At 42.0% G+C, this 22,717-nt stretch overlaps 1 protein-coding gene across 2 annotated transcripts in view; it reads left to right on the top strand.

Moving 5' to 3' along the window:
* CCDC13 (coiled-coil domain containing 13) overlaps window positions 1-22,717 on the top strand; it is a 33,579-nt gene that overhangs the window by 9,316 nt on the left and 1,546 nt on the right. For both annotated transcript variants that reach the window (XR_012994750.1, XM_076332056.1), the window contains exons 6-16: window positions 3,582-3,671; window positions 3,948-4,064; window positions 5,286-5,390; window positions 7,043-7,207; window positions 8,721-8,897; window positions 10,561-10,767; window positions 12,038-12,174; window positions 14,509-14,592; window positions 15,322-15,450; window positions 17,909-18,063; window positions 22,097-22,211. Coding sequence is in view for 1 of the 2 variants with exons in the window: in XM_076332056.1 (XP_076188171.1) it covers window positions 3,582-3,671; window positions 3,948-4,064; window positions 5,286-5,390; window positions 7,043-7,207; window positions 8,721-8,897; window positions 10,561-10,767; window positions 12,038-12,174; window positions 14,509-14,592; window positions 15,322-15,450; window positions 17,909-18,063; window positions 22,097-22,211 (1,481 nt within the window). In the remaining variant the exon portion in view is untranslated. The remainder of the gene's footprint in view (window positions 1-3,581; window positions 3,672-3,947; window positions 4,065-5,285; window positions 5,391-7,042; window positions 7,208-8,720; window positions 8,898-10,560; window positions 10,768-12,037; window positions 12,175-14,508; window positions 14,593-15,321; window positions 15,451-17,908; window positions 18,064-22,096; window positions 22,212-22,717) is intronic.

The raw sequence follows: 22,717 nt of genomic DNA, 5'->3' as shown, positions 1-22,717 counted from the left end.
GCAATGATATTTTTCTGATTTTTTTTGTGTGAGGAGGAGCAAATTTCATACTATTATGTCTTCCATTCCCACCTTGTTAATACCAGTCATGAATTAGTACTCTATTCTTCTAAGCTTTATTCATGCACATGATGAAAGCTGTTTTCTGGCATAAGTACTTCCAGAACTGAGACAGTAACAAACTATATCACTTAAGACAGCAAATCTTCACTCAGTCAAATTTATTTTTGTGACTTTTTTATCTGTGATAACCTTTCACAGGAATAATTTTACTCAGGTGACTTCTGAAATGAAAATTTCATGTCAATGTTTACTTTGTTCATTGGCTACTACTGCACTCCCTTACACAATACTGGTAAAATTTTGGATGATTTTTAATGCTTTGCTTCCTCAGAAGACATCATTTAAATGGATCGATAACATTTATCGTGCTGACAAATGCATTTTGACTCCATCTTTCACAGTCCCTTATTATCATGAATCATGCATCTATCTGAATTGTACCCTCGTTACCTGAAAGATCAAGAAATGGTAGATTAGATTAAATTTTTGAGAACTCCTGCGTAAATCCAGAGCCATCTGGTCAGAGGGGTCTTGTCAAACAGTTGGCAGGCTGGCTAAGAAATATCAGGTGTAGCTGTGGGCCTACAAAATCACACAAGTAGGGGAGCAAGCCATGAATAATTTCAAGAAAAATGAACTTGGTTATAATCCCCTGCTGCAGAAGTGTAGTGACCATTATTCAAACAGAAATTTAAAATATTGTCAGATATTGACCGAAAAGAAAGGACCACAGATATTTCAGGAAAGGAAATCAAACTCAAAGCAAACAGAAATTTTCAAGAAACAATAATTGCTGGTCAAAGCAGAGATGGACGCTTTAGATGTGAACTAATCTGGCCTTAGACACCAGCACCATCAAAATCAAAACCAAACACAGCAACCTGTCTCATCTGAGGTAAAGATGAACCACAACGTGAACCCCACTGAAACCATGCCCTGGTCAATGGCCTGTATTTTCTCACAGCCTCATTTGAGATGGCTCTTCTCTAAACTAATGGTCACTGGCTGAGTTTGTGGATTGTACTTGTTCAGTAGAACTATATGAAGATGTAGAAGTTGGGTAAAATTAAAGCAATGTTTGACAGTGGGAGGTATCTGCCTGGCGGAAAAGGACCTGGGGGTGCTGGTCGACAGCCGGCTGAACATGAGCCGGCAGTGTGCCCAGGCGGCCAAGAAGGCCAATGGCATCCTGGCCTGTATCAGAAATAGTGTGGCCAGCAGGAGGAGGGAAGTGATTGTCCCCCTCTACTCGGCCCTGGTGAGGCCGCACCTCGAATACTGTGTTCAGTTTGGGCCCCTCACTACAAGAAGGAGCCTGTCCAGAGAAGGGCAACGAGGCTGGTGAGGGGTCTGGAGAACAAGCCTGATGAGGAGCGGCTGAGGGAACTGGGGTTGTTTAGCCTGGAGAAAAGGAGGCTGAGGGGAGACCTCATCGCTCTCTACAACTAGGAGGTTGTAGCGAGGTGGGTGTCGGTCTCTTCTCCCAAGTAAATAGCAATAGGACAAGAGGAAATGGCCTCAGGTTGTGCCAGGGGAGGTTTAGATTGGACATGAGGAAAAATGTCTTTACTGAAAGAGTGGTGAAACATTGGACCAGGCTGCCCAGGGAAGTGGTGGAGTGACCATCCCTGGAGGTATTTAAAAGACGTGTAGATGAGGTGCTTAGGGACATGGTTTAGTGGGCATGGTGGTGTTGGGTCGACAGTTGGACTCGATGATCTTAGAGGTCTTTTCCAACCTTAATGATTCTATGATCCTATGATCTATGAAAAATGTTGAGTGATGAAAGAGAAGAGCTGTCATAGATAGGAACCTGCAGTGATTCACATCTCTTTAGTAACTCTTAAGCTAAGCTGGATCACTGTCTAGATGAACTCACCTTTTTCCATTGATTGTAGAAAGAACCAAGACAACTAAAGTGCAATTTAGTTGCCCACACATAAGCGTAAAAGTACAATCTGAGATGCCACTTGACCTCTCAGACATCCCCGCAGGGCTGTTAGACGTGACAGGACTTGTAGTCCTGGTGCAGCAGCTGAAGGCCTGCTGGATACCCTTGGATGCCTCAAATGGGACCAGACAGCTGTGGGTGGGCAACAAAGCTGAATCCACAATCAGTGCATCCACTTGATGTAATGTAGGTGTCTACTGTAAACTGATCTGAAGGCTAGGCTTGCGTGATTGTATTGACTAGACTCCGTTCTTTATAGAGACCCCCACACTGAAAACAAGGAATGTGTTAATTTGTGAGTTGAATCTCATCACCTATGCCTACTTCCAGATGCCTTAAGCTCTTCAAAATGAATTGTGGTGGTGGTACCTTACAAATGCATCACAATATATACTTTCACCAGTGGAAACCACTCTTATTTTACATAATTGTTATCTCTTTGCTTGTATGAAAACTGAAAAATATGTAAGTCATAAGTGTTTTAACATGACTATGTTCCCACAAACAAAATGGAAGGTGTGGCCATTGAGCAATCACTTAGCAAAGGGTGGTATGTGTAAACAAAGACTGCAAACGGATGTTTGCAGAAAATTTCCTTAGAACCTGACCTAGCAGCTGCCAACACTAGCTGAAATTTCTCATTCTCAGTCCATTGACTAAAAGAGTTTATGAACTGGATAGAACGGGTGGCCTAACCGTTGATTTACTTGCAGAGAAGGGTTGACATTAGAGCCGGCTATGAGTTACACTCCATGTTTCTCTGGATATCACTTTAATGAAGAAGCCATTCCTTAGAGCTGTCTTTTATTCAGGCAAATTATCAAGATTTTCCACCCACCTCAAAGAATGAAGTCTCAGCCCTTTAAAGCAACACTTCCTGGCCTTTCCAGCTCTAAATTCAGTGTCCAGTAAGAAGTCTTTGCAACCTCAGCATAGGACATGATTCAGAGCAGGAGGGGCTATATGTCTGCCTGCCTTTGCTGTGGCAAGCAAAAGGAGACATATTCTTCACGAGTTGAGAAATGCTACCTTAGAGCTACCAGCTAAAGAAAAAGAGCCTTAACACCGTTACTAAATCTCAGCTACAGGGCATTAGGTAGTCATTTCTCTTTTCAAATTCCTCTGGTGAGTAGGACTATGTGCTTTTTATGAAATATCCTGTGATACTCTTGAAAAGTGGGTAAACTGGCATCCAGAATCTAGAGACAACATCTTGATCTGTACTGTACTGGATTTGCATTTATGTATGTAAACACTTATTTTATGAACCTATGGTGATAAAATCCCCCAGAAGTCTCCATACTTGATAACTGATCCCATCTCAGCAAGTCAGAGACATTTTCACTGAAGTTATTCCACAGTAAAATAACCCATGCTTCTTTGGGAAGCTTTTCAGGAAAAAATTATATGTTTTCTCACTGATTGTGTTTAAAAAACAAGGGAAAATGAAGTAATTTTTTTTCTAGAGTAAATAAACATCCATGTTGTACTTTTTTGCTAATTAATATTTCATGGAGGTATGCTCTTCACTGTATTCATTCTATAATAACAATGCATTCTTTTCCAGCTACAGACAGCCGTAGAAAAAATACATTCTCTTGGTGGTGGTGATGCAGGAATCAAGCAATCAACTCTGAAGACGATAGAAGGAAACTTGGTACGAATTATAATTGAAGAGAGGAAATCAGAAGCTGATACTTAGTTCTCTCCTACTGTGCAGTCCTTTCCTTATGACAAGGATGTATCCCTGTCACTAGTTTTGTGACCAAATTGCTCTGTTTGTACCTTCTCTATGACCCCAAAAAATTAGGGAAGGCATTTGCATGGGTCTGGGAAAACAAGATTCTGTGATCCTGATGGATCTGTGGATCTTAATCACTTCAGTTTTAACCTGAGGATTGTGTTCTTACCGAGTATATTCTTCTCTTCAAAGGCTGAAAGTTCAGAGGTGAAAGCGTTGCAAGAAAAATTAACCACAGCCAACTTTAAAGTGATGGAGTATCGTAACCAACTCCAATCTGCAAAACAGGAACTGAAGATGACCCAAAAGGTACCGTTGCAGGATGCAGTCTGTGGCTGGGATCCTGTGCAAGAGGTATATTCTTGTGAAATCAGAAGGAGGCTTCTTTTCTTTTGAGCTTTGATTAGCCTCCGTGAAGTATTCCAGCGATAAGAAAAGACACAGGCGTAGTGGCTGAATTGGAAAGATATGCACGTGGACACACAGATTTCATGCTCTGCCACCATAGCTGGATGACTGTATCCGTTATTTCTATTGCTATGATGGGTACAGATTCTTTAAGGTTTGAAAGTCCCAGTTCAGCAAAATAGGTTTGTGATTGACTTGAAGCATACGTTCAGGCCCATTCCTCCTTTCCAAAACATTTAATTATGTATTTACTTTTAATGTAGGCTTCAGTCCCATGGAAGTCAATGAGGTTAAAGGCCATGCTTGAACTAAAGCACATGTTTAAACAGTTTGTTGGAGTGACATCCGGAGTAACCTTTTCCTCTTTGATTCATGATGGATTTTAATGTGTTACTATGTGCTCTATTTCCTTTGGTTTCATTACTTTGCATAAGAGACCTGCAATGCAGATCAGAGTAGAGAATATGGTCCTAAAAATAGAACTCTGCTGACCTTTTTATAAATAATTTAAATGCTCTTCATACTAACTGTAGCTCTCATTAATGTGGCTGTGTTGGAATTGTGCAAGAGAGATTGGCTCAATTCCTGATTGCAAAGGTGTGTATTAAGACAATTTCTTTACGCTGTTCCTGTTTAGTTCTGGTTAAGTATTCATTATATCAAAAATAATTGCGTATCTTGAAAACTGTTAGTAATGCTTAGTAAACCTTGGTGATGAATTTTAAATCCTCTTTTTACAAAAGTAGCACAATTTGACACCCAGCTACACAGCTAGATAGTACAATTTCACACTCTCAAGGCCGGCAGCAAAAAACAGATTCACATTTTTAAAAAATCAAAGAATATTAGTCAAACATCAAAATACTGAATTACCCCCCTCACAAAGTGAAATAATTCATGTTAGCCAAACCCCTCCTAAGCACCAACACTCTGTATTGCAATAATGATCTGAAAGAGCTTGCATCACATGGAATACAGGATATATGATACAGGTGATAAAGGCTGCTGTGTATAGATACAGTGTTTTGTGTTTACCGCTAGAGAGAGCGGCTTTTCCTCCCCTTTCCCCAACACATGTATTTAAGCCTAGCCTTATTGTTGATGTTAATCCCTTTTTCATAGCTTTTAGCAAATGAAGTTGGTGAAGATGTGAATGTTCAAAGTCTCTTGACCAATTCTGGCAGCTGGCGTGGACGAGCCCAGCAAATTCTTGTTCTCCAAAGCAAGGTGAGTTAAGACCCTGCATGGTGCCATGTAAGCTGGGTGCTGGGATGCTCTTTCTAAGTATAGATATTACCTCAGTTTAAGGTGAGAACAAGTCTTACAAGGAGTGGCTGAGGGAACTGGGGTTGTTTAGCCTGGAGAAGAGGAGGCTGAGGGGAGACCTCATCGCTCTCTACAGCTACCTGAAAGGAGGTTGTAGCGAGGTGGGGTCGGTCTCTTCTCCCAAGGAACAAGCGATAGGACGAGAGGAAATGGCCTCAAGTTGTGCCAGGGGAGGTTTAGATTGGACATGAGGAAAAATGTCTTTACTGAAAGAGTGGTTAAACATTGGACCAGGCTGCCCAGGGAAGTGGTGGAGTGACCATCCCTGGAGGTATTTAAACGACATGTAGATGAGGTGCTTAGGGACATGGTTTAGTGGTGGACTTGGCAGTGTTAGGTTAACAGTTGGACTTGATGACCTTAAAGGTCTTTTCCAACCTAAACAATTCTATGATTCTATGATCTTTAACTCTTGAATCTTTTGAAGGGCACAGTCTAACTGAAACGTCAGCTTGAGACAGGGAGGCAGTTTTGTCTGCATCTTAAATAAAACTGCTCTCAGGCAATTTGATGCATATTTTTCCTGTTTTTCCTGTTTTTCTGCTGTATAGTTATATGCCAACAAACTGTGATTTTTGCACTCTGATTGACTGAAATTGTTAACCTCTAGTTTCCCTTGAGCAAATTACATTTTCCTTCCGTTAGACCCCCTGGCTGGGATTCATCTGAAGACTGTACGTACTGTACTCTACTGTAATGTAGAGATTTCTTTTCTGAGCCAGTCTCCTTGGGCCCCTTCTGTAGTCAGTGGGGATCTTGTAAATACAGTCACTGGATCAAAAGTGAGGTAGGTGCATCTTATCTTAGAAGACACCTCCAGAACAGGGCAGAGGAACTGTGCTGTAGCAGTGCCCATTTCCTTCTACTGACTATAAAAGAAGTCTATAGTGAATAGCTGAGATGCGGGGGCTGAGTTCACTTGACCACACGTAGGTGTCTAGTGCCAGCCATAGGGTGTCCCTCTGACCTCTGGTCATCTCTCCAGAGGAGTATGGATGTCTTGCAGATCCTGCGTCATATGTGTCTCCAGTATCCCAGGGCATCTCAAACAGTCCTAGGTACCTACGTTCAGGCTAGTGAACTGTGCCTTAGGTGTTTACTTTGTGGACATTCTGGATGGTGATTCTGCTAAAGACCGAGATGCTTAAATGTATATAGCTGAGTGGGTGTCTGGCCTTTTAGAGGAGATCTAAAGTATTATTCTGTTGCCTACACGTGTCTTTAGTGGCATTCAAGATGCTTTGGAGTGTCTGCCTGGCCTCCACACGTGGCTCCAATAAGGTACAGATCTCCCATGTGTCTTGAGTCTCTTGTAGGTCTTGTGTCATATCTCCTCCCTGCACAGATGCCCTAGACATCTGCATATTTGTTAGCAGCTAGCAAATTTAAATTTGAAAGAACAGACACTGCTCTGTGTTAGTTAACCATGATAATGTCAAGAAGTAAGTAATACAATGCTACGCTCTGAGTTCCCTTAGGTTATGTGATCTTTGATGCTGGACCACTGTACTCCTGGTAAAGGCTCTAGATGAGTTGTCATTGTTGTCCTCTAGGTTCGAGAGCTGGAGAATCAGTTGGGTCAAAACAAGACCAGAACATCACTGAGTGAGATTGATGAGGAACTGCTGGCCCTTATGGATCCAAGGAAATTGTCAGCCCAAGAGAAGAACTTGCTGAAGATTCGCAGCTTGGAAAAAGAAAAGAAAGAAACTTTGGAGGTAAAAACCTGTGAGCTGACAGAGTCCTATTTGGGTATATAGTGTGTAATAACTTGCCTTACCTTCGGGGTGTATGTTACACTGTACCCAGAGACCACTTCAGAAACCCACCTGATCTGCTGGAGGAAGTTCTGCCACACTTCACAGACTGAGCAAAAGGCTTCCACGCTTCTTGTCTGTATTGCACTCTTGCGTGGCCAGGCATACCTCTGCAGTACAAGATTTGGTCTTCCCCTCTGCTTTATGATTCATGTGTCGGATGCATCTACTTGGCCTGAAATGTGGCCACCTGACAGCTGTGCTTGATATGTGATGTTAGAAAGAGGGAGAGAGGCCCTGGGTTGCAATTGCAGCTGGTGCTGGCTTTATATTGAAGGCATATGTAGAAAGAAGCCCTGCTACAGCTGCATCCAAGCTCTGTAGCATCCTCCTCACCCTTTGGCCAGATGTGCATTCTTCATGCATGGTTAAATACAAGCATCCCCCTCACACCTCATATATCTGTATGGCTATGGGCTTCTACATTTGAACAGAATAAAGTTAAGAATTATACCAGACATCCTCTAAGGGCCATTCCTAAAATGGGTCTTACCCTCCCTCTATCACATGTAGTTGCTACAAAAATAAACAGGCATCCAGCGTTTAGGGGTTGAGAGAGACTATAGCTAGTGGCACATGTAGTAAACCCTGAGGTGGAAAGGATACATAGGCCTGTGTCCACAAGAAACATGGGTAGTGCAGGTCAGCTACACGTATTCAGGTTAGCAAAGCACATCTCCCTGTGCTCCTTTCCTATATTTGCTTCTGTAGCCATCTGGCACCATCCCAGAGCTTGGTTAGCTCTGCTTTTCCCACCACAATTTAACCGTGCAACAGGATGAGCAATGGGGTGATACACACCTTTCACTCTTGGCCGTGAGAACGAAAGAGAAGATTTACAGGTACAGGCACACAGCACAGGGAAGGCATTCCTCAATAACTGTAACCTGCATGGTTCCACTTCTGCCTTTGTGTTTCAGGCTCCATTCACGATAACTTCCCCTGTACTTGTCCATTACTACTAAACTGCTAGCGTGCTTCCTGGACAGTTTCATCTAGGTAAAGGCATGGTGCAGGAGGCAGTGTATGCCGAGGACAGCTTCTAGTAGATAGTGTGGCATCACCACCCTGTATCTGGAAGGAAGGGAGTTTCCCTGTAGAGAATGGTGAGGCAAATGAAAAAAGGAGCATACAGAATTAGGTTTTAACACAAAATTATCATTTGCTTCCTGGCACATACTGAATCAACCTAGTCCACTTGTATTCCTGAGCGGATAGACCTTTTTTGATGCTGGCAAGCAGGCAGTGAGTAGTAGCATTTATAATTTCTACTTATTTAGGGATGATGTGATATGCCAGTTCCATTTTTTAGATTCTACCAGGCGATGTGTGATTCCTTTAGCTCACCAAAGCACCTGGGGCTTGGTGATAGGCTATAACTGTCATTTCCTATGATGTGTTTGCATCACTGCAGAAACTCACTGGGGAACATGATGCTCTCCAAAAAAGTCATGAGGAAGTGAAAAAAAAACTTGATGCATCAAAAGCCAGGAACAAAGTACTGTGCAGCGAAGTGAAAACCCTGAAGGGACAGATCGTAACCTTGCTGGAGAAAGGAAAACACGACGATGAGCTCATAGACGCCTTACTGGTACAGTCTGACTATTACTGTTGGTCCCAGCTCCTGCACATCAGCCTTCTTTCTATATGTGATGAAACATGATGTAATTTAATGACACGGTGACACAGACAACCTTAGGGTATACAGAAGCCTGATGAATCAAACTGTGACAGCCAGAGGCTTCCTAGTCAGCTAAAGCCCTTCTGCATGTTGGATCAGATCATGTAAAGGCTGCAAGACAGCACCAGGCGTTGCAGTCAAGTGGCTCTAAGCTGCGAGTATTGGAAGGAACGTTTTGCAGAAGGGTTGAAATAGGATTGTCTAGTAGGTAGAAGGGCTTCATTCCTGACCCATGAAGCTGGACTGTATTCTCTATTCTGCTTTCAGCTCCATTGGTAGATTTTTTTTCTTAGAATGCCTGCAATCTTGCACTTTAATCTGTTGTGTTACACAGCCCAAAACACACAAGCTGAACCATGAGTACTAAGCCATGTGCACACTCACTTGCAGTAGCTGGAGCTGAGAGGATTTGGCCCCTTCAAAACCAAGAGTATTAGCAGAGACTCAAGATGCAGTTATGCTGAAATAAATGGCTGCTGTCATGGTCCTGCAGGATCCTTTTGTCCTGCCTTGGTTATAAATAGTCTTCCCCAATTACAATAATAAAAAAAAAAATTATTAGAAAATATGCCACTTCTTAGTAGGGTTAGTTCTGTGTTTCCTGATCCAGCTCCTCACAAGTTCCAAATCACTTACATTTCCTTGCTTCTGCACGCAGGTTTTAGCTAAGACATGCTTATGACTAAGCTGGCATTCACCTTTCTGCACACCAGGCAGCCGTGGGGAATATGAGTACTGACCAGCAGATTAGGCAGATTACAGAGGAGCCAAGTAACAGTTGTCACTTTTGCTAGGTCTGAGCATTCTCACTAAAATTATTACAGAAAGACGTGAGTGTACTTGGGAAGGAATGGTTAACTTGTTTTATCCCTTACATCAAAGAAACACCTTGCTTGCAGTTTGTTGGCCCGACAGAGCAAGCTGTCCGACAAGTATTAGATTTGTCAGTGTGAGAAAAACTCCAAAACCCGCTGGTAAAACAGCCTAGTCTCATAGCTGTCATCTCATACTACCCTCATCTTTTAGTGTCACTGTCACACGATCTGATCGTGTTCTAATTTCACAAAAAGCGCATTGAAATCTTTACTTTTATCCAACTTATGAAAAAGTCATCTTCTTTGTGAAAGGCCTGCCTTTCTTGGTCTCTTTTCCGCTACACTGAGTAGCAAAGCTGCCAGCAAACTGAATCTCTCAGTTGCTCAGGTCTTTTCTACTTGCACCATCCAGTCACTGAAGTCTTGATGTGACCAGCAGGGGCCGGTGGGGACAGACTGTCCTTACCCAGCCGCATGTGTCTGGGCATTGCAAGTAGATGTGCTGGGCAGTCTTTTCAAGGGGTAGATGCTGAGAGCAAGACAAGGTGGTCTCACGCTTAAAACGTAACGGACCAAATTCTTGGAGTAGCACTAGTGACACCAGTGGGCTTACACCAGGGAATGGGTTTGGCAGGGCAGTGCCTTGCCCTAGCATTCCTAAATGGGTATATGTCTTGGAGGGTGTAAAACACCCAGGGAGTCTTAATAATCATTGTGTACAAAAGTTAGTATCTCCCTCGTTGTTTTTATTTTATCAGAGCCAGCAGAAGCAAATGCAGGAGATCTTAAAGCACCTGAGCCAGCAGGACGAGAAGAACAAGGAGTCCCAGCAGATGCTAGGGCAGCACTTGAACAGTGAGGTTCAGAAACAAAACTGCCTTATAGAGCAGCTCAGACAGATGGTGGCTGAACGAGAAGCAAAGGTTAAAGAGCTGGAAGAGGAGATTGAGCGACTCACACTTCAGGTAGGCAGTCAGAAGAAATTAACTAGAGGAGCACACTTTGTAATCATTTTAGATCTGCTCTTCCACTTCCTTCTCCCTTGTTATCTGAGATGGTTGCTAGCTCGAGACACTAATACCTGTCCTACTGACAGACTTTCCTGATGGAAGGATAAAGCAGGAATTCTCTCTTGTGACTCTTAAGTTTCTTTCCTGTTTGTGTGTAACTTTTCTTCAAGCTGTTTAAGCAACAGAAAACATAGAAATAGCAATCACATCCACATGTGGCTTCGTGCCAAGACTGTGCCACATGACTGACAGCAAGGGTTGGGCTGCAATAGGGACTTCTCAGTATTCAGCATCCTTGGCTGCTGAAGGAAGCAAGCAAGCAAGCAAACATAGGTGAGGCCAACATCAGCAGGCTGCCATGGTACCCAGCTACATCCCCTCATGGAGTGATGGGACCCCTAGTAAGTTATTCTCATCTCCCACTGTAAATCACTTCAGAAAATTCCTCTCCCTCAGATCTCCAAGCTATTGATACGAGCCTGATGGGTCTCAGGCATATGGAAATTTCATTGTACAGATGAAAGAATTGGGAAGGCTGGCCACTTGTGACTAGTATGTTAAAAATGTTTTCAACTTTTATGGTCTAGTGTTGCAAACTAACATAAGCAAAGTGGTACTATTGCCAGAGCACAGGCATGGGAATTGAGAGGCAGTCCACTAACCTGCCAAAGGCTTCTTGTGTGGTCTGGTATCTTACAGTCAGGTTTTGTTAGAGTATTTAGACATCCAATTCCCATTGATACAAAACCCTCATATTTTGAGATTATGGTGAGATTATGAATCTGTCAGATACCTCAGTAATGGGGGCTAGAGCATTGAACCCAAGATAAAACTTGGGTTAGGGACACAAATTATGTTATGGTGAGATTGTGAATCTGTCAGATACCTCAGTAATGGGGGCTAGAGCATTGAACCCAAGATAAAACTTGGGTTAGGGACACAAATTAACCATGCTGGCACTGGTAGTGATGGTGCTGCGCTGTCGGATCTCTAGCAACGCTGTGTGCACCCTATGATTTCATAAGAAACTGCGCTTTTTACTAACTTTTGCTTTGTTTCCATCCTGCAATGGAGGGAAACTAAAGAAAAGTTTCTGAGGAGGTCCTGTAAATCAAAAGTTCTGGCATGCTTGTAGCAACAGTCATAAGCTGCTGATTAGGCATTGAAGCAGCTATTTTCCTTTGAACTGTGTAATTGGTTTTATAACCTGCTCCAACATTAACAGAAGAAATCTGCCCATCAAGGGGACGGTTCAGGAGCTGCTGATACACCACCTTCTGAGCACTCAGAAAACCCAGGTTTTACTCTGCTTAAGCCTCTGGCATCAGGCAGCAATCAGGTTGGAAGGACTGGATCTGCTCGGTAAGAAGACCCTAATGTCAATGTTTAAAATTGTTGTGAGTTATTCAAAAGCATGGTTTTCCCAGACAATTGTATCAAACCACAAGTGGTATGTGCCAACAGCTGTGGCAGCCTGTTTACAGTATATGGGAATCTCTAATCACATTATCTCTTGGACTTTCGTCCTGGAACAGAGAAAGATATACAGACTTGCAGACATTACTACATTTGGCATGATGGTAGCGCAGCTAATTCTCTTTCTCCAGCTCAGATAATGTTTATGTGGTTAGCTTAAGTGCCTGTGATTCTTCTCTCTTGTGAGAAACGGGGCTTCTAATGAGCAGACTTCTGAAAGCAGGGTGGCGAATTAATATAAAATGCCATTTTAGGTAAGCACTAAATCACTGGCGCATTATTTAAATCAATAAATACGCTTTGAGAGGATTTACTTGCAGAAATGTTGAAAACACACCACATCATTTGTTCTTAACAAACACGCTTTTTAAAGCCTCACTGAGGACGATGTAAGTTACACTAATCTTAATACAGCAGTAAATCTGATTTTTATTTACACCATTGTGACTCTGGGTCACTCTGACTGTGTAAAGGGAACACAATACCAAAGCAAGTTATATCCTTTCCTGTTAAAATGCTGGTTTTGTTGCTAAAGAGTTCATGATCTAAGTGACAATGAGGATTTGAGACTGGTCTTCTGAGGAAGGAGGAAATTTTTCATCAAGTTAAAGTTGCAACTGATTTCTTCTGTGTAATTTTAACTTGCCTACCACATTACTTTAGACGCTGAATTTGGCTTTAAAATTGTCAGATGTATCCCTGAGTCTAAGTAGGGCATTACTACAAAATTTAAGAAAAGTTCTTCTCAGTGTTTTCAAGTTAGGGTTAAAACATCCTTGATTTGAAAGCTTCCGCATCTCCATTGTTATACCTTTCTGACTGACTTTATTCTCCCACCTCTAATTCTGCAGAAGTTGTGCTCTCATGGAGCAAATCTATATTTTATCCACTTTTTCACTTCATATGCATGCTGATGGTAAGCAGGAAGGCAAGCAGGAAGGCGAGGTTGGGTAATGGCTTTGTAGAAGCCACTGAGTGCAATGCATAAATTATTGCTTGTATATGTGGCTAACATAGCTCCGTCATGAAAATAGCTGACATGTCAGGTGGGCGATGGATGAGTCTGAAAACTACAGGAGCAGTTAATGACTTGGTCAGCAGAGCTCACTCATTCCATTAACTTTAATATGTTGATGAACTCTCTATTCCGTTTTACTTTAGTGAATCATCTCTTCCTATCAGGAAAGATGAAATGAAAAATGCTATAAATAGGAACGAAAGCCCCTTGGAGATGTCGAAGTCAAATTCTGCATTGGTAGACTGGGCCACTTCTGTCATTATCAACCTTAACTTGATTTTAGGATTAACCACTCCTAGCCTAGAAGGCAGCTCTGCCTGTTCCACAGCATTAAGGCTTTATCCTCTGTTAGCTGCAGCCTGAAGACAAGGAAACATGGGCTAAGTCTACAGGGACTTGCTTTAGGCAGCTGAGCTCAAGTTCGGAAAACAAACACACACTAGAAGTTTATGTCCCAAGCACATATATCATTATGCATAAAACTCATCCAGACTGGAAGTGATACTCTAGTGTTATCAGTTGACTCCTCCTCTTACAACAGTAAGCCTGACAGATCTTCCTGAGGGTCTCCACAAAGTAGAAGGGTTCAGAAAACTATATAAAGTATATTTTTAAAAGGCATTTGGAATTAAAAGTTGTGCACCTTGTTGTAGAACAGGGGTTCATTTGGTTAGGAAAGCATGCAACATGCCAAGACCATCAAACAAGCGCAGTAACCTGTGCTTGTCTTTCAGCCTAGTGGGTGAAGGTGTAAGATGAGAGTGCTCTGTGCAAGGGTCCAAGGCAGTGTCTGCGAGGAAACAGAGAAGCAGTGGCTGCTTATGTGGCTGCGTGCTCAGCTTGAGCCAAGCAGGGTCGAGAGCTATTCCTGCTCACGAGTTGCTGTGTGGCTACTCTGTGACATGGAGCGCCACAGTGCTGGTCTGGAGTGCCAGCAAAGTATCCCCAGAAGCACAGAGATCAAACAACTGAGCTATAGTTTTTGCATAACGGAGACACAAGGTGTTTTTGCAGCGTGTTTTGGAGCCGGGGAGCAAGCTGAGCTATTGTGTGTGCAGAGCCTGTGTGATACCCACTTAGAAGGCTCTGGGAGTCTCTTCCCTACAAGGCAGCAATAAACACAGACATTGGAAAATGACCGGAGTTCTTGGAGGACTGCCCTCTGTAGAGCTCAGTGCTTAACAAAGCTTTCTTCCTCTCAGGACAGTGTCCAAGATGGGCCATACGCTTGTAGAGTCTGCAGCTACTAAGCCTTCCCTTCTCAGTAATAACATCACACCTGGAAGGTATGTATATAAACTTCATCATAAACAAGGGATGTTTCCTGCCACGCTCCGCAAGCTGCTGGCAAGCCTTATCCTTGTCTGCCTTGTTTCTGTAACGAACAGCTTCTTTATATACCCCATAAATCCCATTTTATCCTTTTCACCCCCAATCACCAAGATTTCTCCTGCTTTTTGCTCTAAAGGAGATATTCCTGAATACTCCTGTGCAGAGAGGTCGGAGAAGTAATGAAGTACATAACAATGGGATGCATGGGAAAACTGCCCCTTCCTTTCATCACATATTAGACACGAGAACTGCCATTGTACTAATGTTGCCTGAAGCCTTTCAGTGGGAGAAAATCCATAGCATGCCATTTAATAGCGTAGCACTTTGGAGAATCCACGTATAGGCTTCTTTGCTACTTTGGCCGTAGCAATGGGAGGAGAGTCAGTGACAGTGAACTGATCAGAGGTGGAAGTTTTTTTTTCGGGGGTGATGAGAAGGGAGAGCATCCTTGCGAAGGAAAAGACCTTTCTCATGAAACTGACGGTGGCTTTATTTCCACACATTTCTATTCCATTTATTGCAGTATAGAGATTGATGCTGGGGGGAGGTAGCGAGCCTGGCTCTGCATTCTGGCTTAGTCTTCAGACAAGTGTATTTTGATATGTTTTTCAAATCCTGTCTTTGTTTCATTTCTTTCATTTGTGAAATGGGAAACAGACTCTCTACGCTTCTGCTGCTTTTAGGCTTGCTGGCACTGACAGCCTGGATTTGAAAGTGCTGCAGACACAAATCACAGAGCACAAGGCTCTCTGCCAGGCTGCTGAAGTGGAAAGAGACAGGCTCCTGGAACTGGTCACTGTGCTGCAGAAAAGGTAGCGGCTGATTCTGCCAGTATCCTTTGTGGGATGCTGCAATTAAGGAGTGCTTGAGACGTGTGAGAGTCTATAGCATGCAGTACAGTACACCATACGCTGCCAGTGTGATCCTTTCCTTAAATAGGGGCTTTTAAATTTTTTCTGCTCCATTTCCCTGCCTAGTTGATGATTCTTTTTTTTTATTATTCTTTTGGAACAAAGGGCAGAAAAAATGGAGTCATCTTCAAGCTTGTTGCACCTAGATAAAACTACAATTCATGTATTTATATATGCGTCGTGTTATTTAGGCAGCAATATTATTCATCAGTAGTAAATACTGTAATTATAGTTATAATCTGACTTCTGTTCCAAAAGCTTTTCACATTCTTTTAAGTTTCACTGTGTCCTCTTCTAAATTAATTTCTTCTGGTTTAAATCGCATAGTGGTGATTTTTTTTTCTTCTATTATTCAATTCAATTTAAGATGATGTTAAAAGCCAGCTATGTTTTAGGAAGGCAGGGAAAGCAAAGTCTTTTCTCTTTGGACACCTGTCAGCTGCTGCTTTTTTTCCCAGTTACAGGATGTATATTGTTTGATTCCTAAATCTGTGTTCCAGCTTGTAGGAAGATATACTTTTGTCTGTGTGCTTTTGAATACAATACACACTGTCTGCTTGCTTGCTTGCTTTATTTTACAATAGTTATCATTTCTCACTTGTCTAACTTTTGTCCCGTACAATTAATCGCAGTCAGAAAAATACATTTTTTTGTAACTGTGGTAAAGGTGCTTTTAAGGGCTAACTCCTGGAAATACACGCTGGGAGAATCTTATTTGTGTTTGTAAGCCCAGTGACTTTAATAGAGCTGTGCAATTAGATAAGGATATGGAGGTGTGAGTGATAGCTGAAATGGGGCCATCACAAATATGGGATAATGAAGAACACGGAGTCAATGAAATGCACAGTTGCTTGTAAAATGTACCATAGACTGATGATTCAGCAGCTCCACAGTTATCACACATTTATCAAGAGCTCCTGCAGGTAAAGTAAATTCTGTGAGATTCTGTGCAATAACTCTTGGAAGACCTCAGGATAATATAGCATCCAGTCATATTTCAACATGAATATATGTAAAAAAATCGGGTATTCCTCCTCTTCCCTTCCCCTGTTGGAGCGTGGGTCAGCAAAGCTCAAGTAACACATATAATGCTTAAGTCAAGAGAAGAGCGCTGGGAATGGTTACATGAGCGGGATTTTGCTACAGCAGCTGCCAGAATTTAGGGCTGTGTTTCACAATCACTTACTGCAGAACAGAATATACTGTCAGAAGACAGTCCGTTGTAAACGGTTTGTAGGATTGGGCCCTGCTGGGGGAAGGGGAAGAGCTAGAGGAACATTTTAGTTTAAGTTATTCATATTGGCAGAAGATTTAATAAAAATCAACTAGTCTTGTCATTTTTCCTCCGCTGTTTGTCTAATGTGGATGCTAGGGGAACACCTGGTCGAATGAAAATTTAGTGAATTCAGAACCACTGAGATAAATATAATTTCTCATAGCATGTCACCAGCCTGGTAATTCACTGCCACAGGAGGTCAGAGTCTCGCCTGTAGCTAGATTTTTAAGACAGTGATATAATTTTATTATAGTTGTAATATTTTTTTAGTTATGCCAGCTAGGAGGGAAATAAGACTAATCAAGTCTCTTGATTCAGGGAGTAATCAGCTGTCACCCGTGGGGTCAAGATGGACATTCTTTTATTCTGCACTATACAATACAGTGAGTCAATTCAGGTTTCTCTCTAGCTTTAAACTCCTTTAAATCATTAGGTATCGGGCGCTGCCCCACACGAGATGCATCACTGACTGCATCTGTGGGCGCACATCAGATTTTTGTAGTTAAATTTCTAAGATGTTGTGTGGGGTGAATAGAGAGGCAGTTTGCTCTTCCGTTCTGTACTGCAGAGTGAACCGTCACTTTCTTTTCCACTCGCTGTCTAATGGCCAAGTTTATTAAAAGTAACATCAAGTTTCTTTTCTTACTTGCAGATAACTGACGCAAAACAGCTAAATGCTAGGCAGTGTTTTTATAAACAATTTTCCTTCCAAATTTTCCCAGTGTGTTTTAAAAAAATGCATTTTATTATTCTTGTAATAAAAGATCTCTCCTCAGCAATCTGCAGCTTGCCTGCCTATCTGAGTGGTAAATTCACACAAGTAGCCAGCGTTAAGGGATCCAGGCAACCTCCATTAATGAACCCATTATTTCCAACTGTACTCATTAGTTAATTCTGTTTTGCAAATTTTGAGGATGTCATCTGGAACAATTGCACTAGGATTTCTGCCTTTGGATGCATGGAAGATTCTCCTTTTCCTTCTGTTGGGAGCTATGCAGCATGAAGCAGGATTCCGTATCAAGACTGACTGATCCTTAATAGTCATGATATACATAAGCTGAACTACCTTTTTTTGCCTATCAGGGTGGAGGAAGGCAGCGATAAAGTCCTGGAAGCTGAGAAGAGGCTTCAGGAAGAGCGGCGTCGATGTGTCATTTTGGAACAGCAGCTTGAAAAACTGCAGATGGATCCGGGGAGGAACACAAGTACACAGAAACCTCCCCTGAGGAGCAAAACAGGTGAGGTGGAGCACTTATCTACAACTATGTCCCCCGTCCCACCTCTGTGGTTAATAGCAACAACATTTGGACTCTTATCTATCAAACCTACACAAGTGCTTGACCTTACACACGGAGATTTGGACCTACTCAGACCAGTGGACCGATATGGAAGGTGAAATCCTGGCCCCGCTTAATTCAAGAGGATTTTGCCACAGATTTAAGTGGGACCAGGACTTTTGCAATATGTTGTTTTCATGGGATGACAGTCTACAGTAAAAACTTGACGCTGCTGTGTGTTGCCACCATGCCCACTGCTGTGTTCCCTTTGCACTTCTGCCTGAGAGATTCATCTGAAGGTTAAGAGCAGAATTAAAGGACGCATCCCAATTTAAGGCCTGTCAGTGTCTATGAAAAACTATTGCTGGTGATGAAGTAATTAGATCTGGTGTAATTTATTATCCCATGAACATGATAATCTCCTGCTATAAATATGAAAGCCTCACTAGCATAGTTAAAGGAGAAGAATTCATGGCGGATGTTAAATTTTTATTTCCCTGATCAGATCCTTTTATTGCTTAAGGACCCTGATTCTGTAAAGCATCTAAACCAATAAAATGGCACATATTCTTAAGGAAACTTTTCCAGTGGTTTCCCTTTTTATATGTATTTTCATAAAGTAAAAAGACTTTAAATGCCAGGATATGAACAGTAGGAATAGGAATTTCAATTTGGCAAATACTAGGATGCCGTCAGCCTGAATTACGGTGATTAGAGGTCACAAGCCTCATCAGAGACCTTGTACAAGCTCTTGGCCTGCCCCACACTGAAACACATGATCTTGGGCCGTGGTGGGACTGCCCTGCAGCTCAGCAGATGCATGGCGTGGCTTTCCATCGTGACTCCATCCAGCACTACGGTGTGTACTAACGCTACCGCATCACCTTAGAACTGACCTGTACTGAGCACTATGACCTGTATAAGCAGTCACCTCCTTTTCCACCTGCACTGGTGTCTTGTTTCTCCTTAGGCGTGGGTCAGACCGAGGTAAGAAACGCTACTGTAAATGCATTGCATTTCTTTGCATCTCCTGTCGTAGTGCTCTTGGTCATATGCATGTTTGACAATAAGTTCTCTCTGGAGCAGGACCGTGATGCAAGAAATCACGTCGTTGTTCGCTATGATCTTGATTCATACAGGAGAGCTAGGGTCTCCAGTGTAACATCTACATGGTGTTCAGGACCTCAAGGGAAGCACTGCCATTCACCCATCCAGCATATAGAGAGAATTGGGTATACGGGAACAGGATTCAGAGGAGTCTTTATCCTGAATGGGGACTGAATGATTGCTTCAAACAGCTCTGTAAAATACGGATCCGTTCCTTAGAGCAGAACTGTTGTGTCCTTAGAAAGGGCTCCAGCCAACACTGACTCGTGTTTTTCTGCGAGCGCTGATTTTCAGAGCTGTCTTACCTGTATTAACCGAGAGCCTGACAGCAGAAAAAGTTAGATCCTAATAGCAACCTAGTGCTCAGAAACAAAGTGCTGCAGCTTTTGGCCTTTAGGATATAGGACATTCATCCTGATAAGAGAGCAGTGCTGGGCCTCACAGGAGTGGTATCGTGGGATGCCCTTTGTGATTCCCAGGGGGGTTTGGAGGTGAGAGGTCTTGGAGCCTTCAGTACCGTTCTGCAGGTGCCCAGAGGAAGAAATCAGGGGGTGTGTAGGGACAGGTAGTAGCCAGGTGAGAGTTGTGGGAATACAGCTCTCAATGGTACACTTTTTACTGACTCCATGCCTTAAATAGTATGGGAGCATTTTGGTGCTGTCTTCTAGAGGATAGTTTAACTGAATTTTTGAGCACTTAGACTTTTCTACAACCTGGTAGTGTAAAGTGTTGATGTGTTGTTCTGTTATCATACATGTGCTCCCCTTAGATTTCCCTTGCAACCTCAAAGAGAGATACAGTGATAAACTCTCCAGGTCCTGAGCCATTTTGGTCAAGTTGTTGTGCTGTAGTAATGGTTTGGTAACTCACCTCCGGGAGATTGGCATTTGATAGCCAGAGGAAGCAGGGCGTTCTTACCAGTGTGACAGGTTCCTTCTTACTAAGTACTTAGTTAATTAGTCTTGTCTGCTTAAGGACTAAAAGCAAATGTAGGAAAGGATTGGCAGTAAGACTAATAAGAAGAAATCCTCCCTAAGTCCGTAAGATGAGTAGGTAACAATCTATTTCACCACCCTTCTGTGAAGACAGCTCAGCCCCTTGTGATGTGCCAAAACTCTCTGGAGTTTGTACAAGAAACGAGTCTACAAGTCTGTAATATACCTCTTCAGCAGAGCATGTAGGTTATCTAAATGCTTTCATGCCAGATAGTTGAGGAAATAAGAAGGAATGAAAAGCTTGAATATAAAATAGAGACTAGAGAACCCGCTAATTAACATAATATTTTCTTTTCTTTCTGAAAGTGCAAAATTGGAGAGAGCTGATCTAATTGCTAATCTAATGTTTCTAGTCTCTTCAATTCAAGGGAAGTAGATAATGATGCTGAGTAGCTAGAAACAACCCAGTTGTGTTTTAAAATTATTCATGCTTTTTGGTTTTTTTCTGTCTTATCCAAATTTCTAATTAGCAAAGAATAATCCCAAAGGAGAATAGGTAAGTAACAGCAGGTTTTCCTCAGTCCTGTAAAACACAATCTCAAGATCAAAAGCATTTCTTGGTTATACAACATAGCCTTTTCTTCTCGTGTGTTTTTGTCAGAGTCCAATACTCCCTGACCAGGTTCTTTTAGATATTCCACACGAGGAGGATTTAGTAGTTTAACACCAAATTTACTTATTTGAAGATATTTGATGTTATGTGGGATTCTAATTTGGAAAAGTGATACAGCAATGTAGTGAAATCACAACACAAGCACAATATAGCAATTGCAATGTACAGTTGAATCACAACACAAATATGATTCCTATTACCAGCCTCGATGTTCACTGTCACGATGCTGGGTGTCCCCAGTTGCCGGAAAGGAATACATGGGTTGAAGCCAGGTCAAACCTGTTCTCCTCAAAGTTCATTTTGCTGGCTGTTTGATTTTTATACTCTATGTTGGGCCGAACCACATATACACTTCCCTCATGTAGGTCTAGCTGGCTCAAGGTAGGTAGTACTTTCCATTGATTATTTTAGAGAAGGCCATTTACATTTACTCAACTGATTCAGCTGTTCATCTACAGCAAAGACCACCCTCCAGTCCCCTTGGTGTTGGGATAAGTTCAGCATCTTCTACAATAGCTGTGGTCACTTCCTACATTCCTTTCTGAGCTTCTTGAGCACATCATACTTGCCTGTCTTCTCTGAGTCTTCTTCCATTGTAGGGACTCACTGGTCGGTCACAGCTTTTTGCTTTTCCAGTCCCAGTAGTAAATGTGAATTATATTTTCTCTATAACCCTGAAAAAAGCTTTTGTGTCCCTCTGAAATGACAGGAGCAATGCTGCATGTTTTGGGTAGGCCTTTATTTAGGAAAGCGTTCCTGATTTAGAACCTTAGTTTGAAGTACATGTTTAAGTGATCCTCAGCATAAACACAACATAGGTTAAACACAATAAAGCAAAGTGCTTAACAGCTTTACAAAAGCTGTTTCAGTGTGTGCCATGCACAAGCATTATCACAGGCATTCAGGAAGCAAGAGTTGCCATAATGTTAAGTGAAGCACAATGACAAGATAAACATCAAAATAATCCTTTTCAACTGTTTCTATCACCTATTGTTTTGGCCACTTAAATATTTTGGACTTTTTTTTTTTTCTCTAAATAGGTAGGCACACATATTGCTGCATTTAGCCCAGAAATGCAAACTCATCATGTTTTCATTTTGCTGAAAGGAGACTAAAATAAAAGTCTGTCCTATATATTTGCAGTATCTTCATGGGTATGCATAGAACTTAACAGATTCCTTAGTATTTATTCACCGTTTCCTGAGATTTACTCTGTGTGCTACTAAGAGAAAATGGTTGCTTGTTTTACTAAAACTCCATTTTGTGATTAAATCTACAGGCCAGTCTGCAAGTCACTCAAGACTCACCTCGAATGTGAGTGATAGGAAGGAGCTCTCTGCAGCCCAGCTTTCCAAGTTGCCTCTGGAATCGCAGATAGAGGAGCTGAGCACAAGGTATGGTTTCCCTTCTTCCACGCTGTGTTACTCGCAAGAGCTAAAATTCATTGCTGTCCTCTTAGCAGTGATATTACCTGCACCCGCTCCTCAGAAGACAAAATCTAGCAAACTCTGTAGAAATCACAGATCCTCTGGTTTGAGCTTGTCTATGTCACTCTTACACAAATTTCCTAATAATTATACAGATACCCAGAAATGTTAAGCTAACGCAAATGTTAAGCAACACAAAACACATACAAGGAAGACACCTTTTTTTTTTTCTTTCCTTATGCGTTGATTGCAAACTTACTAATGAAAATAAAATTATAATCTTTAACAAAACAGATTTGAAAAGTATCTTGGTCATCTAATACTCTTTTCTATCTCAGAGAGAAGGAACAAGTGTTAAGTCTGCTCTTTCTCACGCCTGTCATAAAATTACCAGAGAGCATGCGTTTCAGTGTTTTCTTCCCCAGAGCTGTTCTAATTTGCTTTGAAGCTCCACAGCTCACATGAAAGTTTTC

Source organism: Aptenodytes patagonicus, chromosome 2, assembly GCF_965638725.1.
Source record: "Aptenodytes patagonicus chromosome 2, bAptPat1.pri.cur, whole genome shotgun sequence".
NCBI classification, from domain to species: domain Eukaryota; kingdom Metazoa; phylum Chordata; class Aves; order Sphenisciformes; family Spheniscidae; genus Aptenodytes; species Aptenodytes patagonicus.
This window is presented reverse-complemented; position numbering and strand designations above follow the sequence as displayed.